This window comes from Barbatula barbatula (assembly GCF_947034865.1).
Source record: "Barbatula barbatula genome assembly, chromosome: 1".
NCBI classification, from domain to species: domain Eukaryota; kingdom Metazoa; phylum Chordata; class Actinopteri; order Cypriniformes; family Nemacheilidae; genus Barbatula; species Barbatula barbatula.
The window spans coordinates 10,285,746-10,297,058 of NC_136766.1; the positions used below are offsets into that span (position 1 = coordinate 10,285,746).

Below are 11,313 nucleotides of genomic sequence, written 5' to 3' on the forward strand. Positions count from 1 at the left end.
ATAAACTTGTTGTTTTTGCAGTCTTCGTTAATTCCTTCCGACCTTACTGATCCTGGCCAAATGTACGCGAACAAGTCATTAAACATCTATCGGTAAAGAACGCGTTAAGTCACGAAAGGTTAAGCTCGAGCTCTTACTTTTCACCGGAGGTTTGGTGGCCAGCGCCGAGATGTGTTTCTGCAGACTGATAAGTTTATTCTCCAGGGCTCTGGAGCGGTAGCAGATGGAGGCGAGCTCTCCCTCCAGCTCCTCCAGGATGCTCACCGACTGACGGGATAAATCCGACAGCTGCCGGAGCACCGCGCACAGAGTCAAGCCGCACACATCCACCAGATCCGTGAAGATCGCACCGCGGCTCTTACACACATCTGTGGGGACAATAGTCCTCTTGCAAAAAGGCATCCTTATGTTTGATCTGTTGTCTTCGAGTTGAGTTAAAAGTAGGTATTATCCAAGCGATGAAGTATGTTGGAGACTCTTGCTCGGGACTGCCCGTACAGCGGAGGCATTTTGTGTATTGTAATCGACTGTCCGCTGTGAGGTGCTCTGCTGCGCAACAGTTCATATCACTCCAAACTCTCATGAACTGCGCCTGAGAGACCTCACCCACTCGTTCAACAGAGAGACTATCCAAAACGAGCTACATCTTTCGTGAAAAGTGAGCCTTGCGGGAAACTTGTGCGTTAAGGAACAGACGTGCTCCAGTTTTAAAAGTGACTTGCATGTTGAATCGCAACGCGTAAGTTTATTCAATGAAGTATCTTTGAATAAAAGGGACAAAAATGAAACTAAGAAGAACAAACCAAACAACTGCAATTGGACCGCAAAAGATACAAATGACGACTTTGCAGAAACACATAAATTCAACAAAAGGAAAAGAAACGTTTCCCTCAGTTGTCACGTTTTGTAACCTCTGCATGCGCCCCTCCCAGAACACACATCTGGCGTGTGTGTGCACCCCCACCCTGAACCAGAACTTGGCTCACCTAGATGTTTTGTTCATCCAGTTTCTCCACACATGCAGCACTGGCTTGAAAGCCGAAAAGATGAGAAGAGAGGAATGAAAAGCGGTATCATAATCTTATCAAGCATGTTTTTATTCGTGGTGTCATATGAAACCTTATCTGATACACGGGAATTGATTGGAAACATCTGGGGCTTGTTTTCGCTCACTGTATGACTGTCTTCATTGTTCCTGGTTCCCCACCCCAGTCCACATGGCCCAAGTGCATGACAGGAACCCCTACTTGTGGACCTTTTCTTCGTGTCAATCCACCTCCCCCTTATTTTTGTAAAGGGACCATTTTCTCCTGGTTTTCCCTTTTCTCTTTACTGTGGCAGAGAAAATGTATCTGCCCAGTTAGATTTTGAGGCAGCAAGGTGGTCTTGCAAGCCTCAGATTTCATTTTCGTAAATTGCATTTTATGAGGCAGGTTCAAGTCACACCCATGATCCCTCTTTTATTAGGAATTATTACGTTATAAAGGACCAGACACAATGTGATTGTTTATCAGGCACTACTACAAAATCTGTCCTGATATTAGATCAGGTTATATAAGAGATATCTGTCATTTAAATGCGTGATAAGAAAAAAGCAGGAGGCTCAAAAGAGAAAGGTTTAAACTCAAGGACACAAGCGTCTGTGTGTTTGTATTGAGTTCTGGCAGACAGCCCCTGCTATGTGTGATGAGGTGAGCCGTGCTGAGCCGCTGTAGACCAGCAGGCCAAAGGCTGCAGGAGAAACAGGCTGAAACTCAGCAGGACCCATATGGCCTACTGGAAATGAGCTTCAGCTATAGCACAAGAAAACACGCACACAGGTGTGGCTCCAACCTATCATATCATATCCTAACCTAACATACCATTTCATAACTGTTTGTGTACATTCGTGCATTTATCCAAAGCGACTTCGAGTGCATCAAGGCTATATATTTGTTAGCAGTTTTTGTTCCCTGGGAATCAAACACACAACACTTTTTGCACATCTAACATAATGGTCTGCCAATTACAGAAACACTTGTTCAAACTATCATTTTAGCTACCTTAAAGTCAGACTACCTAGAGGATATAAATTTTTTAAAGGAATAGTCAAACGCAAAAATTTGAATACTGTAATTATTTACTCAGCCTCAACTTAGTTCCTTTAAACATGTACATCAGATATTTAAAATAATCTTTGTGAACAACAGTCCTGTGGCACCATTGACTACTATAGTAGGAAACAAAACTACTGCAATAGTTATTGGTGCCCCAGATGGTTTGGTTTCTCACAAGCTTCAAAATATCTTCCGTATTCAAGAGAATAAATGACTGAATCTTCATTTTTGAGTTAACTATCCCTTTAAAAGACCATGGTGTAACTTAACAGCATCTAGCTGTGAGGTTGCGACCAACAGTTTCATAAAACTAGCAGTCCCTTAAAACAAAAATTAGGATGTTCCATGAAAATTATTTATGTTTTTACTAAAATACAGTGCTAAAACTTTCAAAAGGTCCAAGACAATATTTTAACTTCAAAGCAGCATCTATGACAACATTCTAGGCCTGAAAACCAAAGCCTGAGGCCAAACCCCAAAAAGCATTTGCCATAAAACACATGACTCCGTGATTTTGTAAATAAGTTTTTTTTTTATTTGAAATCAAGATGTGTGCTAAATCTGTTGACTTAGCTGCTGCTCTGTTTGGCAGCCAGTCTCTTGTCTCTCTCCTCAGCAATGGTCAGACGGATACCCTTTCCACGAGGAATAGACACCCATGGCTTGTTGCCCTGATGAGAGAGCCATGAATTTATAAGTTATCAACTGTCGATTAAGAGATTTGCTCATTTACACTTTGATGCAAATAAAAACATGTTTTTTACACTAATGGTATCATCTGCACCGTAAGAGACGATTACCCCATTTTTTAAAACATGTTCCAGAAAAGCACTACACAACTTGAATGAAACATCCTCAGTGCACATCAGTGGTTTAGAGCATCAATAGATATTTGTTAACCAGCATTAAACACAGCATTACTCCGAATTAAAAACACTTAGCTTTTTTTAATTTCTCAATTTAATTTACTACGTTTGTAAGCCCATTCAGCTTGATCAAAGATCTAGATTTGAGAAGCGCATAGTTAACACTAAACTGCTGGCTGATGTATCTAATCGGATAAAGATTTTTATAACCTACTTTCAGCATCTCTGCAAAACTGAATTTTGTATGATCTCAGCTCACCTTGCCAATGACAAAAATGTTGGAGAGCCTGGTGGCAAAGTTGTTGCCACTACTGTCCTTAACGTGCACCACATCGAAGGAGCCGGGATGCTTCTCTCTATTGGTGATCACACCAATACGTCCCAAGTTAGCACCTCCTGTCACCATGCACATGTTCGCTGTTTACACAGAGAAAAGAGGATACATTGATCAGGTAACGCAAGAGACCAAACAACAGAAGTTAGAGACTAGATGCTTTCTGTTCACTTACCCGTTTCAAACTTGATGAAATCTGTAATTTTGCCTGTGTCCAGGTCAATACGGACAGTGTCGTTGACCTTGATGAGAGGATCAGGGTAACGAATGGTGCGGGCATCATGGGTTACCAGATGTGGGATTCCCTTTGTGCCAATGATTATTTTCCTCACCTTGCACAACTTATACTAAAATAGTACAAAAAACAAGCATTTACGTGCCACTCGTAGCCAGAACATTGGGCAAAAATCAACTTCTGAATGATAGTCCTCCAATCTCACCTTGGCCTCCTCGTTTGTGATGCGATGAACTGTGAAGCGTCCTTTGACATCATAGATCAGTCTGAAGTTCTCTCCTGTCTTCTCAATGCTGATCACATCTAAAGAAAACAATTTATTTATTAGAAGACCATCATATTCGGATGGCAATGTATGCGTGTAACACATTCCAAAACATCACCCGAGTTTGACAATACATCACAGCAGATATACACCCTCCTGGCACTTGCTAAGGAAATATGGATGCAGTGGAAACACTGTGTGAAAGCGTTCTAACAACACAGATGGATTAAGTAACTCAATGTGACAAGTTATACCTCACACACTTCGCGAGCCAAAACATTGACCAGAAATATCTTCGAGCATTCAAATCAATTACTTGTAGGAGCCTAATTAACAGAAAACCCATTTTAATAAATAAACAATGGATAGCGGTTGCAATAATAAGCACTGAGCTTCCATTACAATTAGACAAATGTATCCAAACGGATGTCATAATTAAACATCTAAACTGATCTTCCTTTGTTTACGTTTTCTGAGAGGTGCACTTTTCTTGCTGGGGTTTTGATTTTAATTTTTAAAACGTGCAGGATTAAGAGAGATAGAGTGCAGGACCTGATTGATGAGTTATAAGAGCTTTCACAAAGAAAGGTCGAAAAGCAGATACAAGTAATACAAAATATATCCCAGCGGCTCCTGACGACATATTAACGTTTAATTGAAGCAAATTGATCAGTCTCTAAAATAATTATAGATCATTTGTAAACTACAGCTTCTGCGACAAACTTCGAACGAATATCAATTGCCTCAATTAGAAGCGCAGAGCTCTAGAAACGGAGACTAACAACCGTTTTTCTCATAACATGGACGTTTCAATCACACGGGTGACCTGAAAAATAAATATCAATGCCATTTTCTCTTTGACAGACACTTTGCAGTCGCCCCTTTCAGCACAGGCGCAAACATGATATTTACAATGCGCCCAAAGACCAAAAAAGAAAAAAAAAAGTCAAATCCAGGTGCTGGACCAAAGACATTTCAGGCACTCAAAGAGTTGATGCCTAAAAAATGCATCATTTGCAGAAAAAAAATAACTCACCCATGAACCCAGTGGGGTAGGTGATATCAGTGCGGACCTTGCCATCAATCTTGATGAACCGCTGCATGCAGATCTTCTTGACCTCATCTCCTGTCAGGGCATACTTGAGACGGTTCCTCAAGAAGATGATGAGGGGCAGGCACTCCCTCAGCTTGTGGGGACCGGTGGATGGACGAGGAGCCTAAATAGAGTCGATACGTACAGAACTTTAGGTTTCGAGTTGCATGGAACCCACAACAGAGGACACTTGTTTAGACGAGCGAGACTTACAAACACTCCAGTGAGTTTGTCCAGCATCCAATGCTTAGGAGCTGCGACGCGCTTCAGATGCTTCTTCGGTCCACGGGCCTGCACGACACGAGGGTCAGTTTAGTCCAGATATGCTATTATGGTAAACTAGTTAGCATACACACGTTAGGATACAGCTCTGTGCCAGGTAGCGAAGATCTTACTCGGGCAGGCGAGGCCTTTAGCACCCGTACAGCTAACTAATACATGAAATACCACGCGCCACATTTCAAATGTACGAAGTTACATACGACTGACATTTAAATGTGTGAACTAGACCTACGAGTCCCTTAACAGAGTTAAATATAGCCACGAATAAAGCGCAAACGTTAGCACACTTTACCGCTAACCGGAGAGAGACTGCATAGCATTTTCTGTTAATGTTTTAAACAGTACATCGACTCATTTTCACTGACATATGTTTAGCACTCGTCTTGTATGGGGTGAAAGACAACTATTTGGGAGAGATATCCAAATATTACTTCGCTAAAACCTTGATGATTGTGGATTATTTCGGGAGGGAATCGCGAATATTACACACTCACCATGTTGGAGTCTGCGGAAAAGGACTACTCACTTCCTGTCAGAGAAAGATAAACTAAACGACCCGTGGCAAAGAGGGACAACCCCAACTTTCGTATATCACCCGTTTGAGCGACTGCCATCTAGCGGGGAGGTGTATAGCAACGTCTACGCGCGTTTATATATTTATATTTTGTAAGTCTCGAGTGAATTATATATTTAGAAATGAAATTATGAAAATTACGAAAGCCCGTCAATCGTTATTGACCTCCATGAAAATCTCAAATAAATAATTTCATTGTTGGAAAAAAGAAATTATTCAGTGGCATTGTCTTTCCTTCTTCTTTTAAATGTTCTACATTTCCCTCGGATAAAGAACACGGTTTCATTTATTTATTTGGTCCATACACGTAAAGTATATGCCTACAGTAAATACGAGTGATTGTGTTAATTGAGATAACCACGAGATGGCAGTATTAATCAGTTAGACGTCAACGATTGACTGAAAAGGGAATTTGCTCTTTTGTGAATTAGGTATTTAGGTATTTTTGTATTAATTCTCCCCTCATTATTTTAAAGCATGACACATTGTCTTCTATTGCTTGAGGTGAGGCTGGCAAATCTTTGGCACCCAGAAGGGTTTATTTTCTCTCTGTAAATTATTCAATATCTGTGTATGAACAATGGAAGTGTGAAAGGAAGGGACAAGGTTATGCTTTGTTTACTTTATTTTCTCACATTTAAAAATAGAAAAGCACACACATTTAAATATAGGTAATCTCTTATATAGAAAAATAAATGGTCGAAAGAAAAGTGCTAAATGACAAATCTTTGATTACGTTTCAGTAAATCACAAATTTCCAACAGAACAAAATAAACATAACTTCAGACAGAAAATCTCTCACTCTTCACATGGGTAACCCAGATGTTTTTAAGCATGCAACAAAATGTCTAACATACTTAAATAAATTGTGGAAATGGGCTGTTTAAATCAAACTACTTTATTCATACAGCCTACAAGACACTAAAAATTAACAGAAAGATACATTTTAGGAAAATATATGTAAGCTCTTGTAGGCAGCTTTTTAATAAGCATGTAATTTTTTTTTTATTTAAATAAGAAAGCCTGTCAGACCATGCAGGCTGGTCGTTGGGTAAACAGATACGGTTCTCATTAATATATTTAACCATGGAAAACACTTAGGCAGGTCGAATTCCTCTTTGACCAATGAGGCTTGCGATGGCATGGCTTCTAGAGAGAATCTTTCTATTGATGGAGACCCTCAGCAGAGTGCACCAGTTCCACAATCACAATCGCTTTCCTGACTCTTCATCCGTTCTTCTTTACATACCATATGTACTGAATATCTCTTCCTCCAGCCATACATTAAGGAGCAAAGTTGAATTTCACACAGCATAATGTGGTGAGAGGGCGCAGAAGTATAGCCTTCTGTGATCTTAAGGCTTGGCCACAAGACCCCTTTTGGTATGCGTGTGTGTGGTTAATCATGTTTTACAAACATAATCTCAAACCTGGTAACTTTCTCAGAGAAAAAATCCTCATCCACTTAAAGAAGGTTACAAAAGAGTCTCACTTGGATCAAGTCTTCAGCTCTTTAAGGTTCATTAGTCTGGTTCCCAAAACGGCAAGCATCTTTAACCAGCTTTTAACAGTACAAATCTGACACTTAAATATTTTTTTCAAAGGCAAAATTAGAGGACACTTCGCTTTGGAGCGTTAGTGAGAAGCCGAGAGACATTTTTGGGGTCAGCAGCCAGCTGGTACGTCTGCAATAAAGTCAAACTCATTCTGACCCAGCCACAGTTCTGGGAGCTCATTGGCCCGGTCCAAACCCAACTCCACCACTAGTGACATCAGAACTTCCTCATCCACTGGATCCGAGTCAATGATCCCAGGTGTCTGTGCCACCCCAGGGGTAGCAATCTGTCCTGGGCTCAACGCAGAAGTTCCGTATGCTCTGCTGGGTCCAGTGGTAGCTGCAGAGGATACAGCCAGGTTCTGGTAGTGGCTGTTGAGTTTCTGCAGTTGCATTGAGGCTAAGAGATGCTGGCCAGACTGCAGGCAGAAGGGCTGGGGTTTTCCCAACACAGGAGAGCTGGGGTGGAGGGCAGCGGAGGAGAACTGAGGGCTGGTCTTGGCTGAACCAGTGTAATGCAGAAGGGAGAGAGAGTCGCGGTCTTTCATGGTGGAACTAGACAGCAAAAGTGAGCTCATCACCTGGAAACACCTGAGGGAAAAAGATTACAATGAAGATCTGACATTTAGAAATAAGCACTCAAAGTAAATGTGATTTGTCAGGTCACAATGCTCAGACTTCAATGTAACATACCAGGAATCTTAAGAGTTCACAGATCACAAGACAAATGTTTATCAATGGCTCTGTAGTCAAAATGCGAGTCATATGACTTGACGGGATAATCTGCAAAGATGAGCCATTGATAATTCCTCTTAATTACTGAATCTGTAACTGTCCTATGACTCCATATCCTTTCCTGTAGCTTGTCTGTGAGCAGGCACAGCCAAGCGCACGCACATACACAATGAAAGGAAAAGTAATGAGTGGAGCACATATGATTAAGTGCTTCTCCTCATCCCCACTTAGGTCTGTTTTTTTAGATAAAGCATAATTGTTTAGGGCTGGCATGCAGCTGCAAAGAACCTCCAGCAATGAACACCCAGACACTGACAGCTGTAGGGCATTTGCTTGAGATCTTTGTGTTTAGCTCATTGTGCTCAGTATTCATCGCCTGCAAGCAGTCAATATGGTTTAACCTACAATTTATTTTAGACTAAAATTGTTTGGGAAAACCTCAATGTTAACATTACTTACATAAGTCGACTAATTGCCAGGGAGGTATATTAGTAATTTAAAGAAACAGTTCGAGCTAAAATTTTTATTCTTTCATCATTTACTTGTTTTCATGTCATTCCCAACCTGTGTGAGTCTTTTTCTTCTGCAGAACTCATTGAGTTCCGTTGTATGGACACAAAACCACTAAAACATTTAAAATATATATTTTCTTTTGTGTTCCACAATAGAAACAGTCGTATGCAGGTTTGTGAACAACATGATGGTCAATAAATAATGGCAGAGGTTTCATATTAGGGTGAACTGTCCCTTTAAGTCAGCTAATAATTAATAATAAGTTTTGGTGCAACACTTCATTGGCTGAGGCACAAACTTGTCACAATCTGACTGTTGAACTTAATAAGATGTTGCAGGTTGTCTGTATCAGCTGGACAGTTAGTCAATTAGTTCTCAATTAAGATGAAACATTGTTAGTATCATTCACTTAAATGACTTTTAGCTGGCATTATACAGCCACTTGATTGTAGAGAAAACAGACAGAGCTGTAACATATTCCGTATTTGTGGCTTGACTTTTCAATAGCCGATGTTTGCAATAAACTAACTGTATCTGCATATCTGTCAAATGCATAATTATTACCCGAATTGTATATTGGGTATATTTGCTAACAATATAGGTTCTTTTGCAACCAAAATTATTATTTTAAACATATGACATAAATTAAAAGATAATCATTTAACTACAACATTTCAATGTAGTCCAACAGAAAGTAATTTGTCCAACAACTTAACTTGCCTTTATTGGAGACTTTGCCGACTTGAGTTCGTTTTGTAAAATCCAGTATGTAGAAGAAAACAAGACCAATGTTTATTTATAAAGAATAAGCTGCGTAAAAATAAACCCAGAAGAATTGAGCTGTATTTTCCACGGATAAATGAAAATGTGAAGTTTGAGAAATGTTTCCAGGCTTTCCTGTCCTGCTCCAGCAGAGCTCCCTCAATGAACTGTTACTGAATCAAAGGTATTAGCCTAAATACACACACTCGACGCTCTCGAGAGAGATCCGAGTCCGCTCCAAAACATGACATGGAGTCTTGATGGAATCGGACTGAGTAGGGCCATGAACGAGCTAATATACGAAATATTCGTCAGGTTCAATTTTCGGATTTTTAATCAACAAGATTTCAATCACGCTTGATGATAAAAAACCTTATTGGATGAATCAGTAACATTGTGATCACTGCAATCGTTTAATATCCCTCGGGGAAATAATGATAATAATATGGTTTTGAAGAAAAAAGCCTTCTCGTTTAACTTTTAAGTAGGGTACTTTTGACGTTTACTCGGTATCCAGCGCAAAATCTGTTTAAGTCAACACTACAAATGAATATAGATCCACATCCGTGATTTATGTTGCGCCTGCTAAAGTGAGCAAGACAGACGCTTTTCACACGCTACACACTTTAATCACTGTTCCCATAATAGCCCATTTAATAATTGTCATTCATAGACACACCAAAGGCAGTGAAATACAATCTCTACGCCTGCGACAATTTACACTGACAAAGCCGAATGTAAAACAGTAGATAAAAACATAAAATTCACACTTGAAATAAAAAGAAAACAATCAAGACTTTTACTTTAAAGCTTCGAAATAACACTGTTCAATAAAACTAATCAATGTAATAATATGGACGCGATCCTGTCTGGGAAATCCATGCTGAGGTCTCATAATATAATTATAAATACATTAATTTGACTATGATTTAAATTTTTTGCTTATCAAATGCAGGGTCATAAAGTCGTCTCACATTCGGCAGTTCTTATCTCAGAAATGAATTTAACAGCAAATCTTTTCAATCCCAGCCGTTGAACATTGAAACGCGGGTTGGCTTTTTTTTGTCCCGAGTTTCTAATCAATATTGTCAAAGAAAATGATGACGTGCATTGAAACGGCTGGGTTCTTTCCTCTTAAAGGGGTTTAAAGACTACATCTGTCGTCATTCAAGAAGGCACTTCTCATGTAGATTAGAGGGAAGTGACGGGTAAAAGGAGCAGGGATTTGCTTTACTCCTATGGGAAACGTTATGCAAATACAACAAACGGTTTTAACATACCCCCCGAGAACGTCATAGGCTTTTTCTTTTGTGTGAAATAATGGGTCAGACACCTCGAATGATTCAATTCAGCCCGATGCTCAGGGAAAACTGTATCTGAAGTATTATTTACCGTTTTATTAAGAGATCTAAAAAAAGAGCGGCAAGGGGTTCAGAGTGAAAGGTTGGTAATGTCTTCGGGCTATAGACAGATGAACACTTTGCATAATTTCGTTGGGATGTCAAACATACAAGTACAGCAGGTGCCAGAAGCCTTACAACGTCAGCCAGTCCAGGGACGCAATGGGATTTTCGACCATTTTCTGTTGATGGTTTTGCTGTAGCTTATAAAAAATGCGTCTCATTCTATTCAAATTGAAAACGTATTCATTATGCATTACCACAAAAATGACAATTTTATCAAAGAGATGCATTTTATAAAATTGTAGGCTAATGTTAAGCAACCTCCAAACGAGGCAGAAAAGAAAAACAGGAAGACGAAGCGTTTGGTTCTATGCCGCGCATAAAGGGTTTAATAAGGTCTTGAAATCAGTCCTGTCTCTGCACTTCATTCTGTTTCTTTTACTGAGCTCTTTTGGTAGCACGGATAAGTTTATTGGACTGAAATGCAAGAAGCCCCGTCTCTTAAAGCACTTAATGAATCGCACTTGGTGTGCCATTCAGAGAAACCCTTGCAACCAAGAAATCTATAAAGAGCATGCTGAAAAGAACAGGATTTCCACA

At 39.8% G+C, this 11,313-nt stretch overlaps 3 protein-coding genes across 5 annotated transcripts in view; all 3 read right to left on the reverse strand.

The window, feature by feature from the left end:
- Positions 1 to 402, reverse strand: part of nhsl2 (NHS-like 2) — a gene marked incomplete at its 5' end in the record, with an annotated part of 52,573 nt that extends 52,171 nt beyond the window's left edge. Inside the window, one exon of the mRNA XM_079456790.1 lies at positions 138 to 402. Within this exon, the coding sequence (XP_079312916.1) occupies positions 138 to 402 (265 nt within the window). The remainder of the gene's footprint in view (positions 1 to 137) is intronic.
- Positions 403 to 2,614: 2,212 nt separating this feature from the next.
- rps4x (ribosomal protein S4 X-linked) lies at positions 2,615 to 5,734 on the reverse strand. Its single transcript, XM_079462887.1, has 7 exons — positions 5,666 to 5,734; positions 5,103 to 5,180; positions 4,833 to 5,013; positions 3,737 to 3,834; positions 3,472 to 3,643; positions 3,222 to 3,379; positions 2,615 to 2,767 (listed from the first exon to the last, which is right to left on the reverse strand). Exons 1-7 carry the CDS (start codon positions 5,666 to 5,668, stop codon positions 2,666 to 2,668), a joined length of 792 nt encoding a protein of 263 aa, XP_079319013.1. The 5' UTR covers positions 5,669 to 5,734; the 3' UTR covers positions 2,615 to 2,665.
- Positions 5,735 to 6,338: 604 nt separating this feature from the next.
- On the reverse strand, positions 6,339 to 9,578 carry cited1 (Cbp/p300-interacting transactivator, with Glu/Asp-rich carboxy-terminal domain, 1). Of its 3 annotated transcripts, none has more exons than XM_079451846.1 (2): positions 9,269 to 9,578; positions 6,339 to 7,891 (listed from the first exon to the last, which is right to left on the reverse strand). In XM_079451846.1, exon 2 carries the CDS (start codon positions 7,876 to 7,878, stop codon positions 7,411 to 7,413), a length of 468 nt encoding a protein of 155 aa, XP_079307972.1. In that variant the 5' UTR covers positions 7,879 to 7,891; positions 9,269 to 9,578; the 3' UTR covers positions 6,339 to 7,410. The 3 variants fall into 3 exon arrangements, with proteins under 3 accessions (XP_079307972.1, XP_079307971.1, XP_079307970.1); XM_079451845.1 differs by lacking the exon at positions 9,269 to 9,578 and adding an exon at positions 7,994 to 8,357; XM_079451844.1 differs by lacking the exon at positions 9,269 to 9,578 and adding an exon at positions 8,600 to 8,770 and having other exon boundaries at positions 6,376 to 7,891.
- Positions 9,579 to 11,313: the final 1,735 nt, after the last annotated feature.

Excerpts from the sequence above, each read along its gene's own strand:
- cited1 (XM_079451844.1), bottom strand. The coding sequence starts at position 8,631 with ATGAGTTCTGCAGAAGAAAAAGACTCACACAG. Across the intron at positions 7,892-8,599 it reads GAAGAAAAAGACTCACACAG|GTGTTTCCAGGTGATGAGCT; the intron begins GTTGGGAATGAC and ends TTTTTCCCTCAG.
- rps4x (XM_079462887.1), bottom strand. Across the intron at positions 5,014-5,102 it reads ACAAACTCACTGGAGTGTTT|GCTCCTCGTCCATCCACCGG; the intron begins GTAAGTCTCGCT and ends GACTCTATTTAG. Across the intron at positions 2,768-3,221 it reads ACATTTTTGTCATTGGCAAG|GGCAACAAGCCATGGGTGTC; the intron begins GTGAGCTGAGAT and ends CTCTCTCATCAG.